Raw genomic sequence first — 18,208 nt, 5'->3', positions numbered from 1 at the left:
TTGAATTGAAATGGCGGAATTGGCGGTTCAGTTGCTTTGCAGTTGCAGTTGGAGTTGTAAAACTAGAAAATAGGACAAAGTTTTGTTTGGTTATTAATTATTTTTTACTTAGGGAGACGGTCACAATTCGTTAGTGAAGGTAGGCCTACCATATTTCTTGCCTTGTCCATTATACCTTTTATTTGTTACATAGTTATTTACCTAATTCGAATTTATTCACTTTTTAGATAAATCCTAGGCCTACTTTATTATTAAACCTAATAATTGTGACATGTATTCACAGTTCAATGAATATCGTATTCCGTCTGAATTGCCATAATCAGTAAGTTTACTGTAACCTACATAAAACACATCATGCAATTGTTCATTTACTAACAGGAATTTTGTGTGTGATTTCCTTTTTGGATTTTGAGGTTAGGTTGTCAAGAGAACTACTAGGGTTACTACATTAGCTTACAATGCCAATGCGAACACCACAACACGAACACACCAGGGTGAGAGTGTGTATTTTGAAGCGAAGATAAATTAGGCTCTGGGTTATATGTCTGTAGGTAACCATACACACATATACATACATTTTTGTATAGCCTAACTTAACCCACCAGTACAGGCGCGGCTAATAGTCTTTAATAGGTTAGTAAGTAAGATAGATAGCCTATATAAAAGACCTAATATTTTATTAGGTCTTTTATGAATTAAAATGAAAAATGATTTATTTAATCAGGCAAAGTTAGGGCCACATGCCCCTCTCTTACACTTAACCTGTACATTTTATATAGGTAGCCTACACCTAATGAAGTTCATATGGCATCAAAATAAGTGATGTGACGAGTTGAGTTGGCGAGTCGAGTTGACTCGAGTCAAGACCCGAGTCGAGTCATCTCATTCACAACTCGAGTTGGTACGAACTCGTACGGAGATTGCCGAAGCTACACGAACTCTGAACGTAACGAGTCCGACTCGCAAAACTTAAACGCTATTGGCTCACAGCCTCAATGCGAGTCAAGAAACCGAACTCATACGGAGAAAGCCGAACCTTTACGAACTCGGGACGTAACGAGTTGACTCGGTTGACTCGTGAAACGTAAACGCTATTGGCTGAATGCGAGTTCAGCCGACTCGCCAAACTATAACCCTATTGGCTGCACTGTGAGTCGAGTTTGACTTGAGTCAAGAAAATTCTCGACTCGTCACATCACTAATCAAAATTTCAAATATATAATCCAAAAATAGGTAGGTAAGTATTAGATATAAGTTAGATAAATTTCAAAATAATTACAAATTTTAATATTAAAAATGTCTTGTTAAAAACCAATCAGTTTTTTCTTTGTCATCTTCTTATTATATGGAAATATTCTCTGGGGAAATAGCTGTGGGGCCAGCAGGGTGTTTACTTGGCAAAGAAAAGCCCTGAGGATCATGTTTGATATACCAAATAAAGTCAACTGCAAACCTTTCTTTATAAATAATAATATAATGACACTTTCAAGTATTTATATTTTTAATAATTTAGTCTTTGTTAAACAAAACATTACAAATTTTACTAAATGCCACTCAATACATAACCACTCAACTAGACAATCAAACAACCTGTACATCCCACCAGTTAGACTTTCAAAATTCACAAAAAGCCATAAATATTTACAATTACAACTTTTCAATAAACTTCCCATTCCATTTAGAGAAATTGATAACATAAACCTTTTCAAATCAACATTATCAAGATGGCTAATTAGCAAAGCCTTTTTTTCTATAGACGATTTTTTAAACACAAATAATTACTCTGAACTCTTAACACTATTGGCCACTAGGAGGCAGCCTGCATGACCAAAAATCTTTTTATAAATTTCCTGAATATTTACAAATTGTTTAGTTTTGAAGCATTATTTACTTAAGTTTTGTATAAATTTGTGTAAAGCATTCAATCTTAGAATTTTAAATTTAAATATTTAGGCCTGTATGTACAGTTTATGCAACAAAATGTTCAATGTTTCATAGGATGATGTATAGATTTAAGCATGATGTCACATTTGTGTCCTAACTTCTGACGTTGTCTATTGTAATTTTATGTTGCTGAATGACAATAAAGATTATTATTATTATTATTATTATTATCTTGAAACATGACGTGCCTAACTTTACCCCCTCGTAGCTCAGGGCCAACTGACACTAAGACGGTCAAAACACTGCCATTTTCCTTGGAAATGTATTGGGGGTAGGCTAGATAGAAGATGGCACATTATGTCATTCCCTAGCGGGTTCACTTATTACAGCGCTCCTTTACAAATGTGCAGACTCTTGAGTCCGCCGCACGTGTAGCCTACTGGAATGTTAAATTAGATACATAAAGGCTTAAAAGCTAATTTGTCTAAATGCGATGAATAGAGTGAAATTATAAAAATTTTAAGCATTGTTAAATGAGTAAAATATAAGTGTAATCCGCCGCGCGTGTAGCCTACTGGAAGGTTAAATTAGATACATAAAGGCTTAAAAGCTAATTTGTCTAAATGCGATGAATAGAGTGAAATTATAAAAATTTTGAGCATTGTTAAATGAGTAAAATATAAGTGTAAAAACAATAATGACTACTGCATTCTAGTAACTAAGTTAAATATGGTTGATCATTCAATGAATAAAATATTTCTTATACCGTATGTCATCGGAGTTATTGTTATTATGTTAACTGGTTTCTCTTCTTTTGGAGGAATATATGAAGAATGCTTTTGGAAGAACCTTTAAATAGTACCTATTAAAATCGTACTGGTGGAACTTTGGTAAACACTTCCGCAATTTCATGAGTGTAATGCAGATTAAATAGGTAGGCCTATGCTTTTATTTGAGGATAAATATCTGGTTGTTGAGAACGTTCTTACTTCAAAGGGAGGCCCACCCTTAAGCTGTGTAAGTTTTATGTTTCCCTTCGTCACGTCTGTCATCATACCGTTTACCGATTTTAATACCTCTGTGCCAATGAATAATCCTCAAGAATAATTTTGATAAATTGGTCGCGAGGGTTACTGTTAAATCTGGAATTCCATGACATGGCAGTTGTCTCAGTTTTATCAATTACATACGGTATTTAAAGTTTTCAATAGGCTATAATCCCTCTTTGGAATGTTAGGTGTAGTGGAATAGTGAACCTGGCTTTTATTCTTGAACTGTTAGGGGCCTCGTTCATAAGGTCATGCGAGTTAGTGTAGCGAACGAGCTAACCTGAAGGCAAGTGAGCGCAGCGAACGAGCTCCAACCTAAAGGTGAGTAAGCGTAGCGAACGAGCTCCAACCTAAAGGTGAGTGAGCGTAGCGAACAAACTTCAACCAGGACGTGATTGAGCCATGCGAACGAGATAATCTTGAAAATTAAGAAGTTAAACGGGGCAAAGCCCGCGGGTTACAGCTAGTAAGGTAATAAATTGAAAGAATAACATACAAATAAGTACAGCTGAGGTATTTTTCACATTAGGTAGCCTATATGGAAAGTTTCCTTTAAGTTATGTCCTTAAAGGGCAATTTATGAAATACTGGATAGTTTTGTGCAAGGTTTCTCGTCATGATGAACACTTTTATGGTTTATAGGGGTGTGACTTGTAGTTTTCCCAAAAGTTCATCCATTTACTTTGGGATTTATATGGATATATTTGAAACAGCTGGTTTTTGACACTTTAATCATCAAAATCGGTCCAAAAATGAGGAGTTCTGTTCACTCAGGATTAGCGTATTATATATATTTATAGAAGATAGATGTTGTAGTTTGCTTGTTTATGGATGGATTTTTATCAAACTTGGCAAATTTATTTATTATATACTAAGCTATTATAGTAATATTTTTACTAAAAAACACGCTTTATTAGTTTCTTTGTAGGAGCAAACCTAGGTACTCGTAAACCTAATGTTATTTAAATAGGTTTAATTGAATATCAATTCAGACAAATGGAAATTCGCTTAGTCTGCAAGTTTGTTGCGGCGGGGGTATTGTAATTCTTCCCATAAAATATTCATAGTTAAGTACTCCCACTGCTCACTCATAAGGGCTGTTGACAAGCTAGTGGAACAAAGTACGTTTCAGTTTTTAAGTCAACTGATTTCTATAGGTATATGGTTAGGCCTAAAGTGTAAGGGTGGATACAGTATATAAAAAATGATGGGTGTTGAATGTCATTGATTGAATAATGGTGAGCTATATTTAAGTTACTTGGAGGGCATATAAATAATATACTGGATATTTTAAAACTACCGGTAACTTTGTTGTTGCAATTTTTTCAGGTTATGATCAACCAGAAGATATTGTGATCTTCACAAATCGTGATTTAAATCCATCTAACTTACATCATGAAAACCTCTAAAGAAACTAAAAAATCTTCTCCTAAGGTAAGGATGAATTTGATATTTTTAGTAGGTAATATATAATTATATGCCTACTGTTGTGACTTTGAATTAGAGTTCATAATAAGCACGCATTTTAAGAAACTCTTTTATTGAAAGTAATATTTACAACTGCAAATTGAAAAGGTAAAAAACATTGTTTTTTTAATTAATGACAACAGCTGATAATATACAGTATAAAGAATACTACACCTACACTAACAGTTTGTGTTTATGGTAGGAATTTACATCGCTGGGATTTTTCCCACATTTTAAAACTTGTACAAAATTATTGTTGTGCTCTTCAGTGAAAGGGTTCAAAATCGACTACCGGTATTTAAAAAAAAGTAAACTCTAAGGGGAACATTTTTTACAATTTTTAACCTAATTAACTTATCTTATGTTTCTTTTTCAGCAAAATGCTTTGTATGAAAAGCTAAAGTCACATTGCACAATGTATCAGTCCTGAGATGGACTTATTTTCTAATTTTAAACTAAGTTTGAATTATAGTAGGTTAATCAGTAGTTAACCCGGTTCCTAAATTTTGACAGTGCTTTATAAAGTAAAAGGTTAACTTTGCTCTTTACAGTAGGCCCATACTCACTTACCCACCAAATTTGAGACTGAGATTGATAATGTCAGATTACTGATCGTCTTGTAAAAACAGCTGTTATTCTGAGACTAAAACACTGCTAAATACAGAGCATCAGAGGGGAATCACTACTTTGTGTTTTAACTTTTTTTATCGTGCTTTTGCTTAATTAGTGATTTTAAATGGCAAAAATTATGGTTTTAACCAGGAATTGGAGTTGAACATATTATAAATTTACTTTGGAAACATTTACATAATACGTTGTTGGTAAGAAATATTATCAAATATATTTTTTTATCCTCCTTTTTTTTAAAAAATTCAATGCAGACATACTCAAGCTCTGAAATCTTATAACATATCATTGATAAGCGGTCAGACGCGTTCCAGATGTATCTTGAGATATCAACCGATGTGTCTTCCTTATCAATGCCTTGTAGTTTCACATCAGTTCTTCAGACCTTATTAGTATATCAGACTGACATCTGTTGATCACTCACTCTGCCAAACACATTGAAATGGCTTGGATCATGCAAAAAATATTGTTTAGAGCTTAAGACCATTGCTGGATTATTGAATTGTTTTGGACCATCGGATGCCAAATTAACGTGCTTTTATTGCTGTAAGGGAATTCAGATTAAACACAGTAAAAAGTAACACCTTTAACTCTACCAGAATGAAGAAGAAGTCTAAAATCTTGTTCTCGAAATGTGTTATGTCACATACAAACACTGAAGAGATTTTAAACTCTTGAAGTGTCAGAGTATTATTTTTTAAATAGGCCTATATATTTGTCTTTGTAAAGTTGCTTGGAATTGTTTTTCATTATCTATACATTTTATAGCCAAAGGGCTTTGTTATACGAGCGCTTTTGACGCAGCGCATTTAACAACGCATTAGCGGCGGTTCGTCGGGGCAATCCATAGTACAAGATATGCGGGTGGCATTGTTGTTGGCGAGTCCACGTTAGCTGAATTTGGTTGTTCTTCAGCTTCTGTCTGTCATTGTGCTTGTGACAACCAAAATGCCAAATTACGCTGCCTACTTAGGGAACCAGTCAAACTAAAGGACCAATCAAGATTATTGCATAGCCTACTAATTTTATCCCTGAATAAAAAGATTATTAAACCGACACCCCACCCTCCACTCCTTCTAACATAAAGAACATATTAACATAATATAATTATTAATATAACAATAATTATTAACATAATAATTGATTATCCCGTGTTAAGAGCATAACATTACTGGATATCATATCTTAGTTATTTGTTGGTGTTTTTATAAGTGTTAAGTGTAATTAGTGAGAAAGCCTTTAGTTATTAAAACATGGTCTAACTTATTTCTATGTAAAATAACAAATGTTCAAAAACATAGTGCTACAGAGTTTACAGAGTGTTCTATGAGTAAAATGGGAAATGGTTTTATGGATCAAAGTAAAACAAATATAGAATAAAATTTGTTGTTTCATTTCAATTGACATAAATTAGACCAACTGAAAAATTGCTAATTTTAAGGAACAAATTTCAAGAACTATTTTATTAGGATAACATTCTTCTTAAATGCCCACTAAGTTTATAAGATTGAATAACAAAAAACTGAAAAATCTTTATTTTTAGTTGTAAAATAAGGCAAATTGAGATGCAACCTTATGAGAGCTTACCCTTGTTTTGCACATTTTACAACTAAAAATTGTGTACAGTTTGTTGTATGTGTTTCAAAGTTGCTAACTTTTGTTATCTTAATTTCAGAAGAAAAACTTCCCAAAGATCTTATTGGGTTCACAGAAACTGAGAAACAAGATCAAAGCTAAAACTCTGCTAGCAAAAACGAAACTAATTAAAAGAAGACTGGTTTGTGAAAAATGTAAAGAAAGATTCCCAACATGGTGGGAGATCCGGGAACACTGGCAGTCGTCGGGACACAAAGAACCGGAGGAGTGTAGATGGTGAGTGTTTTTTATCATTTTCAGTTCATAGTAAGTTAGAATACTGTTTAGTAAGTTAGAAGTTACTGTACTCTTGATCAACAATCAAATAATACAGAATATCCACTAACCGTGAATGAGTTATGAATTTGGTGAATCCCCCTTGAGCCCTAAACAATTTCCATATCACCAATTCTTGATAATTTGTGACTTTGGATACCGGTACCAGAATCATGCATATTCGTGATGACATCATAAATTTTCAATCACACTTACCGTACTTTTTAGTTTATTTATGTGTATATTAAATACAAAGTCATAGCTCAATTGTTTAAAAGGGGGCCCAAGTGTTTTGATTTTATTCAAATGAGAAGATATACAGTGTGACTTGTTGTATTAAAATTGTATCTGTTTCGGGTAAAATCTAATTGTTCTAAGTCTTGAATTGAACTGGTAACTTTGTAGATTGACATGATACAAAAGAAAAAAAATATTATTTTTAATTGCTAACATTCAAATATTACTCGGAAATTCAGAATGTTACATTAGTTTAGAGATTTTATAAATTGTGGAATTTCATAAAAAAAATATTTGATAGCCTTTATGATTATTTGAATTTTCCAGTGACAATTATAAGATACCCTTTCGCCGCATAGGTATTCAAGGGTGCATTTTGTTTACTGACTCAAATCAATCCCCATGGTTTATATGGCCATCTCAATGATAAGGTTGTTGAATACTCATTTACTTTTGACATTTTTTTAACCAGTGTTCTAATGTAGGTGCAGAAAGAAAACGTACGCACTGCAAAGTCATCTATGTAAAGAACACTGGAACTTTACCTGTATGTGCACGTATTGTGGTCAGCTGTTCATGTTTCAAGAGAGACTGCAAGAGCACGAGCAGCGACACACAGGGTCCGAATACCGGTGCTACTGTTGTGGAAAACGGCAAAAAGATCAGGACACCCTTAGGAATCACATCTTCAAACATTATGTCTACGAGAAGTACGGCTGTAACATTTGTGAAAAAAGATTTAAGAAGAAGATAAACGTTGAGAAACATTTAAAATGGATTCATTTTGTATGTCAATACTGTGGAAATACCTGTGAAAACGCTGACGATCTGCGAGATCATCAGAAGACGCACAATGATTTGAAATGTGTTCACTGCCATAAAGTTTTCTCCCAAAAGAACCGTCTCAAGTACCACTACCAAATGCAACACGGCCACCAAGACTTCTACAAGTGCTCTTTGTGTTTTCAGCGTTTTCCATCCAAATCAAGACTGCTGGACCATTTGAAACTAAAACACAAGGGTTATGCTAAAATCTCCTGTGAAACTTGTGAAATGCCTTTCCTCTACTGGTCCAATTATCTGCATCATTTTGAAACAGCCCATGCAAAACAGCCAGACAAATTTTTTTGTTCGTTTTGTGACTTTAGCACAAATATCAGACCTAAACTACAGTGGCATGTAGAAAAAACATCCGGAGAAGGATTCTTCTGCAAGGTTTGTCAACTCAAACTTCAGTGCAAAACCAAATTCGATGAACACATGAAAACACACGAAGGGAAGCGAGATTACGCTTGTAATTATTGTGATAAAAGCTATGCAACATCCGATATCCTTAAGCACCATATTAGCTTGTGGCATCGAGAAAAAATTGTTGGCAAAATCAGAGGACATCCATGCCTTGTTCTAGGGTGTGACAAATACTATACTTCCAGAAACAGCTTATCAAGACATATGAGAATGAAGCACACTGAAGTGAATTATTCTGGGAACGTACCAGGACAGTTCTGTGCTGAAAACACCATTGAATGTCGTTTGCCTTTGACATTTAAAGATTATGCTCGTAAACTTAAGGAATCAGTAGTTTCCATCCCTTTGCCAAACTCTGACCATGCTGACCCTTCGTCAACAGACAAGACGACAGACACAGCTGTGACTGAGACCTCATCAGTCAGTTCCTCAGGGAAAAATACTGACCATAATGTTCCCTTTTCTTCTGACAAACCAACAGAAAAATATGGGTTTGAAGAAACAGCCGAGAGTGAGACCTCATCAGTGAATTCCTCAAGAAAAAACACTGACAAACCGACAGAAAAAAATGGGTTTGAAGAATCACCTGTGGATAAAGCTACGGACCAAAGAGACTCACAGTCTGATTCGATCGAAGTAGATGTTTATTTTTGTAATATGTGCCGTAAGTTTTGGTTCGCCAATGACAAACAGTTTAGTAAACATATGGCCTGTCATAACAAGCAAATTTGGAACGACGAGTGTACGGAGTGTGACGAAATCCTAGAATCACCAGAAGATGCAGTGAGGCATTATGTGCAAGAACATTTTAAAGCAGAATTCTTGAAGTATTAATTACATTCTGATGAGGTTTTATAAAAAAAGTATAATTTCTGATAAAGGTTGTTTAGAAAATATTGTGCAGAACGTTAGCTTTCAAGCAATGTATTCAATACGTCATGTAAGTAGGTCTATATACACTGTCTTTATCATCACTACAGATTATATAGAATTTTAACACCGCCTTATTCAGTATTTACTCTCTTGCCTTTAGGTAAAAATGCTGTGGCTCTTAACATATTGTTTAGATTAATCTTTATTTGATATACCAGTGATTAAAAGAATTGAATTGGATACTAAAGTGTAGCATCTGTAAGGACAAACTGTAGCCAATGCAACAGAAAAAAGAACAGTTGAATGAGCCACTCCCAGTGTTTGCTACAGTTCAGACTTCTATTTCCTCCCTTATTTATAGTTAGGGTAGCCTAAATAGTTGATGTGATACAAAACATTCTGTAGATTTTAATTAGTTATCCTTTCTGTTTGGTTTGGATTACAATTTTGTGTATTTGACAGAAATCAACAATAAAATTGTCACACTATGTCCTTATATAAGACAAATAGAATTAATTATAGACCAACAGCAGTGCTGCGGTTGGCATAAGTTCTGGCTTCCACCGCCAGGAGCGCCATGTAGTGAAGGCGCACACGCTACGTAACTACATGGCACTACTTGGTGAATGCCAGAACTTATGCTAACAGCAGCACTGCTGTCGGCCTATATTAAATTCTTTTTGTCTATGGTCCTTGACTTCAATTCAACAATGTTAGTTTTTTACTGGTTGCTTCTTTTAACATGAAAATAGATTGTCTATCCATTAACCAAGCTAGAAGGATTCTAAGGCTTGCATTTTTGTCATCAAAGCATTTAATTAATGTATTTCTGTGCCAAGCATCTTAAAATTTCATAAGATAATACAAGTGTTTGGAATTTACTTTATTGTTTACCTTTTAACTTAGTTGTTTTTAGTAAGGTTAGCAGTTTATTGTTTAAACATGTGACTAAGGCAGGTGTATGCTGAAGCCTAGATGACGGAATGCATGCAAGCCAAGTTTAGCGGCGCAGGACACACTACGCTATCACCATAATCCGCGATTGTAGCTACTCCTATGAGTCTTATATGGAACTTTAAATCCTTCCCTTTTAAAAAAACGATAGGTTTAACATATTTCAAGTAAAACATTAATACCGTACGGTAGCTAAGCATAAAATAAATATTCCAAATTCAATCAAAATATATATTTTTAAATAGTTCAAACTTCCTCTACGTTTACAACAGTTAACTTACTCTTCATAATTTTTTAGTTAAAAAAAAAATAGAATATAACTTATAATCATTTAGGTTTTTAATAAAGCTTCATAATTTTTGAACTACCTATTTAATTTTCAAGCTCTGCAAAATATCTTCTAAAGAAATTGCTAAATGTCACATCTTGAGGGTCAAAAATTGGAAAACCCCTCACAGAACACCATTCTAATAGTCTGTACATGCAATGCGTCTTAGTGGTTAACAATACAAATGAAAGATATTTCGTGCACCAACTCGTTATTGCGATCTTAGACTTGAGTTGCGTGGTGTGTAGGATTAATCTATGCCTGCCCTACAAACTGACATGCCGGACCATGTGTGTGTCAGACACCTGCATGTGCCTCACCTTACATGGCGCTCAGTATATGCCCAGCCTTATGGACAATATTGTATGTTTTCTGTATTTTATAACATTATTTTTTTACAGTACCTACTCTATAAGACTATGACTTCTTGGTTAATAGGGTCTTTAGAACTTAATATAAGGGATTACTCCCCTTGGTTATAAATGAAAAAGTTGATAATACATTTTGCTATTACCTTTACAGGTGATGTTTTACCAACCTTTATTTTTTTAACTGGATGGAAACAAATACCCTTTAATATTTATTGTAAACTATTCTATTTTTTACATCGCATATGTATTTAAAATTGTTACCTTGTTGATCAGAAATAAGCCTTACTACATTTCTTGATCCATGTTGTATCTGTTATATTTGTAAATATATTGTAATTTGCGGTTGAAGTGTTATTGGTTACAATGAATCCCTAAAGAATCCCTAAACCCTAAAAATCTATCAAAAGAGTGCAAAGTTTTACCTACATTATGAAACTTTTTAATTTTGAAGAAAGAAAAGTAACTTCAGTAGAATCATTTCAATCAACTGATTTTTTTATTAGCAATGTACACCTGGATGCAAATTTTAAGCTGACATTGAATGTAAGGTAAATGTTGAATTAAAAGAGACTAGCTGTGGTCCTGTTTTTTGTATGGAAATCAAGCATTTGGTTTAAGTTGTTTTTGATTCAGGACAGCGGGTGTAGAATTATTAATTTGTCTATGCATTGGCATTTCCTAAAGATTTTAGAGTAATGGTCCATACCCTGGTCCTGTTACTATCAAAACGTCGACCTTTTGTCATCATTAATTTTTAGCCTTATGAAAAATGGCATATGGGCTATTTGTACCTACACAAAGTTTTGGTACCTATATTGACAAACAGACATTTAAACACAAAGAAACTACAACATGTAATCTACTTGTTATGTATACAACCTATCAAAAGTTAACAACAAAAAATATTTCTTCAGCATGAGTTTAAATCTTTTTAGCATGTCACACAAATTTAATTTAATAATAATTTTACAAATAAACATTTTGTAATACAAAATTACACATTTCCTGAAAGCAAAACTGCTTTTAGCGAATTTCCCTATAGGGAAGTAGCTATTACCGTAGGTGGCACGGTAAGAATTAGACCCGGGACCGATTTACTTTTTCATTTTGATGTCCCCAGAGGCCAAAAACACCATTCGTTCAAATTTTTATATATGTATATATATATACGTCCGTGAACGCGATAACTTGAGTAATTTTTGTCCGATTTTGATGAAATTTGGTTTAAAGGTGTAAAGCGGGATAAACTTGAATGAGTTCGCGAACCAGCACGATCGGACCATGGGAACGGGGCTTTACGGGGGGTTTTATGGGGTAAAAATTGGTTTTTCTCACTTTTGACCCTCAAAACACAAAATTTCCCGATTTCTCTTTAGACCTTTTTAAAGAGCTTAAAAAACAAATAATTTAGTATGTAAAAGTATTTTTGTTCGATTATTAGTAACGAAGAAATTTAAAAAAAATTGTAAATTTAAAATTCCCATGTTATTCTTATAGAGAATATTGTCAAATGTTGTAGTTTGCTTGTTTATGGATATATTTTGATCAAACTTGGCAAATTTATTTATTTTTTACTAAGCTATCAATATTTTACTCAAAAACACACTTTATTAGTTTCCTTGTAGAAGCAAACCTAGGTACCTACTCGTTAAACCTAATGTTATTAAAATATATTTAACTGAAAATCAATCCAGACAAATGGAAATTCGCTTAGTCGGCAGGTTTGCTGCGGCGGGGGTATTTAGGTTAGAAATAACTACATTTAGTATCCTAAACTATTTATTTATTTATAATATTACAAACTTATTATGTACAGACAAACTTATTTTGGTCCAAGGATTTTTAATATTTTTCTTTATTGTGGTATTTTTCTTTATTTGGCCACAAGAAATCGATTAGAGTTGGTCACAAGGCTGGGAAAAATCTAGTTTCAGCACTACACCCTTGAAAGTGAATATGTTATCATCAATATCTTTTTGCAGCTGCAGTTAACAGCTGATACAGGTAATTTTTATTGCAATCTAAGAACTTTTAAAGGTGTATTAAAATGTTTTCATTGTATTATCTAAAAATTGGTCCACATTGATAACCTTAACATAATAAACAATCAATACAAAATATTCTTCACTGATCATGCCCAATCTGACCATAGTTAATTCGTGATTGAACTTCAAACAAACAAACACACAAACTTTCACATTTATAATATTAGTAAGATAAATAAGCTAGGGGGAAAAGGAAAATGTATGTGTCAGTTCACAGATACCGTTTATTAAATACATTATCATTACAAATCACTTTCATGCAAAAAGTTTACTCATGTTTTGGTAAGTCCATAACCCAAACTTGCTGGATATTGTCCACCCTCCAAATAAAAAAAATGTTCTACAAGCTTTCCACAATGAAAGTGTTAGGCCTACTTAAATCTCTTCCCAGCTTAGCATTATTTTGCAAGGTGTCCAAATTTAATGGTGGCACTGACAGGCGGCCGCCGGTCCTGTAATCTCATATCTCAAGTACTTGCTAGCTAACTAGCTGCACTCCGCAGTCCGCACTGCATTAGAGCAGTAGTGGGGCGATGCAGTAGCTAACCTACATTACCCCCCCCCCCCCCCCAAACAGGTGTCGCTTTCATTTCGGCGTCTGGACTTAACTTTGGACAGTCTAGTCTTAGCAACGAAAGTGATCGCGGTAGTCTGTGGTCAAAGGTAGCCGAAATCCTAACATCAGCTGTTTTATTGTTGCTTTTAGAACAAAGGTCCCCTTTTCACGTCATTTTGTATTTTAAGTGTGTGCAAATAATTTACTAAAGGGGATAATTTTTTCCAAATAACTGTTTGTATTTAGGAAGAGTTGCATGACCCAAACGATTTATGTTTCAGAAGTTTAAAAACAAAATATTGTAGATTTTATTTATTTCCGAAATACTAAAAAGTTTAACTTGCTAAACAATAAATTGATTAAAACACCTCCTATGTGCAAAAGTTTTTAAAATCTTACCTATATCGTCATAAATTTTTCTTGTAATATTTTCGAGGATTGGAAAATATATTGTATGGTTAAAAGCAACAATAAAACATCTTATTTAACAGCTGATCATATTTTGGACCGTCGCCCGTTTTGAAGACAGTGAAAGTGGACAAACTTTTTACGACGAGAAGACAACAGAATCGGCCGGCTTAAGGTGAAGTAAAATTCATGACATATAGATTAAATTAAAATATGAACAGTGAAAAATGCCATTGGTTTGAGATGAATATGGTTGTTTATAAAATGTTACATAGTTTTGTTTAAAAGAAATATACGTCAGAATTTTACAGAACACAAGTATAAGCATTAAATAGTTCAAGAAGACTTTATAATCCGTTTTTAAAATTTTTAATCAAAACTGAGGTTTGAGAAGTTTTTATGTGAGTTTCATGTTGGTTAACATAAAACGCGTTACGCTTATTTAATCTTTCGATTATAATATAGGTTGTTGCATTTAGATTGTTGTAAATTGTTGTAAACTGTAAAAACAACAAGAATCAAAACGCACAATGGACAATGGTAAACCGGATTTAACAAAACGCCGTCTCCCGACAAAAACGCACGTAAAAGTGATTCTCAGCTCTTCTACAATGATAATAAATCTGAAAGAGATTAGCGATGGTTTAGCCAATGTCAAAATCAAATACACATTATATGTTGAATATTCTATTTATAAAATTCAACGGTAGTTTGTGTAAAATCTCACATAATTAATTAACCAATGTTTTAAACAGTGACCACACTTGGGTGCGTATTAGAATCTGAATTTAGGGTCAATATAAAATTGATGACTCGTGTAGGTTTGATACTAGATTAGTTTAAGTTGAGCTGTTTCTTTAGAGATGGTCTTCTCTTGAAATCTCGATAATCAGGGACAGCTGTGCCTTATTTTGAGGAATCATAAAGCTGCAGACATTTCTCAGGATTGAACTAGATACCTTCTGGTTACCAAACGAGCATACCACTCAGCTACCCAGCAGTTGCTTAGCATTCCATTAATGGTTTCAATAACCAAATTTAACTATGATTAACCCATTACTGAGAGCGTTTGTAAACACATGTTGGTTCACCAAGGCTTTTATCTTAATTAAATACTTTCGATGTGTCAAGAATAGAAAGTTATTTAGATACTTGATTAATGGTTCTATCATCGGGCACCACCTTTCCCCAGCTTTTCATGTCGACACGGGCAAATTTGTTTACTTTCTTTTTCGACAACAAAACCTATTTTCTTCAGCTTTAGAAACTCGTTTGCTTTCGTAAAAGTAAATTTTTAGTCAATGATAAGGGTTTTAAGTCGATGATGGCTACTAATACCGTAGATTAAACATACTCCTTTTACATTAAGCAGACTATTCATGTTTTACTAGAGGTCCGTCCAGTGGTCGAAAACTCGACCAAAAGTAGTGTACAGACTTCTCTATTTTCATCCCATTCTGTAAATAAAACATGTGATGGGAATTTCTTTCATTTGTTTTGATTTTCTGTTTATATTGCGTTGTTATTTCGTCACCAGCATGGCAACCCATAAGGCCAATGATAATGTTTTTTAGTTTTCAAATTATTTTTTGTGCTTACTTTTGAGCCTATTTTAATTTATTAAGGGATTCTAACATCTACAGGAAAATATCTTTCTAACAGTATGTGTAGATTTTCCCTGCGATGCACACGAGCTCAGAAAAAGGTTTTAAAGAAACATTCTTGCCTATTAATTTTAAGATTAAAGACTAAAGGTCGTCCAGTGGTCGAAAACTCGACCAAAAATGTGTAATGTACAAACTTCTCTATTTTCACCCTACGCTGTAAATAAAACATGGATTGGAATTTCTTCAATTTGTTTTGATTTTCTTTTAGCGAATTTCCCTATAGGGAAGTAGCTATTACCGTAGGTGGCACGGTAAGACCTAGACCCGGGACCGATTTACTTTTTCATTTTGTTGTCCCCAGAGGCCAAAAACACCATTCGTTCAAATTTTTATATATGTATATATATATATATATATATATATATATATATATATATATATACGTCCGTGAACGCGATAACTTGAGTAATTTTTGTCCGATTTTTATGAAATTTGGTTTAAAGGTGTAAAGCGGGATAAACTTGAATGAGTTCGCGAACCAGCACGATCGGACCATGGGAACGGGGCTTTACGGGGGGTTTTATGGGGTAAAAATTGGTTTTTCTCACTTTTGACCCTCAAAACACAAAATTTCCCGATTTCTCTTTAGATCTTTTTAAAGAGCTTAAAAAAACAAATAATTTAGTAAATAAAAGTATATTTGTTCGATTATTAGTAACGGAGAAAATTAAAAAAAATTGTATATTTAAAATTCCCATGTTATTCTTATGGAGAATATTGTCAAATGTTGTAGTTTGCTTGTTTATGGATATATTTTTATCAAACTTGGCAAATTTATTTATTTTGTACTAAGCTATCAATATTTTACTCAAAAACACACTTTATTAGTTTCCTTGTAGCAGCAAACCTAGGTACTCGTTAAACCTAATGTTATTAAAATATATTTAACTGAAAATCAATTCAGACAAATGGAAATTCGCTTAGTCGGCAGGTGTGCTGCTGCGGGGGTATTTATATTGCGTTGTTATTTCGTCACCAGCATGGCAACCCATAAGGTACGTGTTAATTTATTTTTAATTTTGGATACATTTTTTCTGCTTATTTTTGTGAAGATACGACAGATGTATTCCCATTTTAAGTAGGTTAAATGAGTACTTAATTTTTCTTCTACAAGTAAGGTAATAAAGTGTGTTTTCGAATGGAACGATAATAGCTTAGTATAAAATTATTGAATTTGCCAAATTAAAAAAAAAACATTTTTTAAATTGATTTATATTTTTTCCGTAAAAATATACAAGCAAACAAACAAATTTATTCAATATATTTCATAAATCTTTTAAACAAAACTCAACATTTGTTTTGACTCCTCGTAACCCCAACCCTGCTTATCTGTGATCGGAATTTGTCGGTTCGGGTAGACGACCGAGAGACAATCTTCTATATCGGGAAAGCCTCGGGGGCAACCTTCACCCAGTACCGTAGTCTCCAAACATTCCGTCACAAATATGAACCTAGAAACAGGGCATGCAAGAATAGAAGCTTCTGGAAACGAACTCGGAAATAGAAAGGTCAAGTACACTGATATCAGGTGATAGTTGGTAGAACCGGTTGAAATAGGGAAAAACTAAATAATTGTCATAACTTCTTATGGTCAATCTGAACCTGGTTTTAATGTGAGTTTAGTGTATTAGCGAATTTCCCTATAGGAAAGAAGCTATTACCGTATGTGGCACGGTAAGACCTAGGCCCGGGACCGATTTACTTTTTCATTTTGATGCCCCCAGAGGCCAAAAACACCATTCGTTCAAATTTGTATGTATATATATATATATATATGTGTCCGTGAGCACAATAACTTGAGTAATTTTTGTCAGATTTTGATGAAATTTGGCTTAAAGGAGTAAGGCGGGATAATCTTGGATGAGTTCGTGAACCAGCATGATCGGACCATAGGAACGGGGTTTTATGGGGTAAAAATTGGGTTTTCTAATTTTTGACCCTCAAAACACAAAATTTCTCAAAAGAGCTTACAAAACAAATAATTTAGTATATAAAAGTGTTGGACGTCTATTGGTAACGGAGAAAACTCAAAAAAATTTTAACTTAAAAAATCCCATGTCATTCTCATGGAGAATATTGAAAAAGGTTGTTGTTTGCTTGTTTGTAGATATATTTTGATAAAACTCGGCAAATTTATGTATTTTACTAGTGGCTTGTAGGGGCAATAGCCCCTATATTCTATAGTAATTACTTTTACAAATTATTAGTCTCATGGGTTACCCTACCTACCTTGAATTATCATTTAACTTTTTTTATTATGATATGTATAATAGTTATTACATACCTGCAAAATGCGTTTTGATGTCTGCTCTATTTAAAATACAAAATTCCAAAGGACATGTGGTGTGTTTATAATATAAACTTTCAAATCATAATACAACTAAGGAACATTTTCCAATAACATTCTTCATGACTATTAAATAAATATATATAGATTTCTTTAAATATAGACAAATTCACTTAGAAAAACACATATAGAGATAATGTCATCATCCAAATTGTAAATTGCTAATTCATCTAACAAAATCTCTCTGAAAAAACATTTGTTGTATAGTATCCATTTTGATCTGTTAGTACTATAAG

At 33.4% G+C, this 18,208-nt stretch overlaps 2 protein-coding genes across 4 annotated transcripts in view; both read left to right on the top strand.

Annotated features, from left to right (window-relative positions):
• Positions 1-60: 60 nt before the first annotated feature.
• On the top strand, positions 61-11,297 carry LOC128995203 (zinc finger protein 84-like). The gene is made up of 4 exons (XM_054420136.1): positions 61-139; positions 4,263-4,367; positions 6,703-6,899; positions 7,661-11,297. Exons 2-4 carry the CDS (start codon positions 4,329-4,331, stop codon positions 9,255-9,257), a joined length of 1,833 nt encoding a protein of 610 aa, XP_054276111.1. The 5' UTR covers positions 61-139; positions 4,263-4,328; the 3' UTR covers positions 9,258-11,297.
• A 2,300-nt stretch (positions 11,298-13,597) lies between these two features.
• Positions 13,598-18,208, top strand: part of LOC128995024 (pancreatic triacylglycerol lipase-like) — a 53,880-nt gene continuing 49,269 nt past the window's right edge. For 2 of the 3 annotated variants that reach the window (XM_054419891.1, XM_054419894.1), the window contains exons 1-2: positions 13,598-13,657; positions 14,042-14,133. The gene's annotated coding sequence lies outside the window, so the exon portion shown is untranslated. Of the gene's footprint in view, positions 13,708-14,041; positions 14,134-18,208 lie in introns of all 3 variants that reach the window. The other variant, XM_054419892.1, reaches the window with a different exon arrangement.

The sequence above is a fragment of the Macrosteles quadrilineatus genome, unplaced genomic scaffold (assembly GCF_028750875.1).
Source record: "Macrosteles quadrilineatus isolate MER2022 unplaced genomic scaffold, UCM_ALF_1.0 Scaffold_5__1_contigs__length_97177068, whole genome shotgun sequence".
NCBI lineage: Eukaryota > Metazoa > Arthropoda > Insecta > Hemiptera > Cicadellidae > Macrosteles > Macrosteles quadrilineatus.
This window is presented reverse-complemented; position numbering and strand designations above follow the sequence as displayed.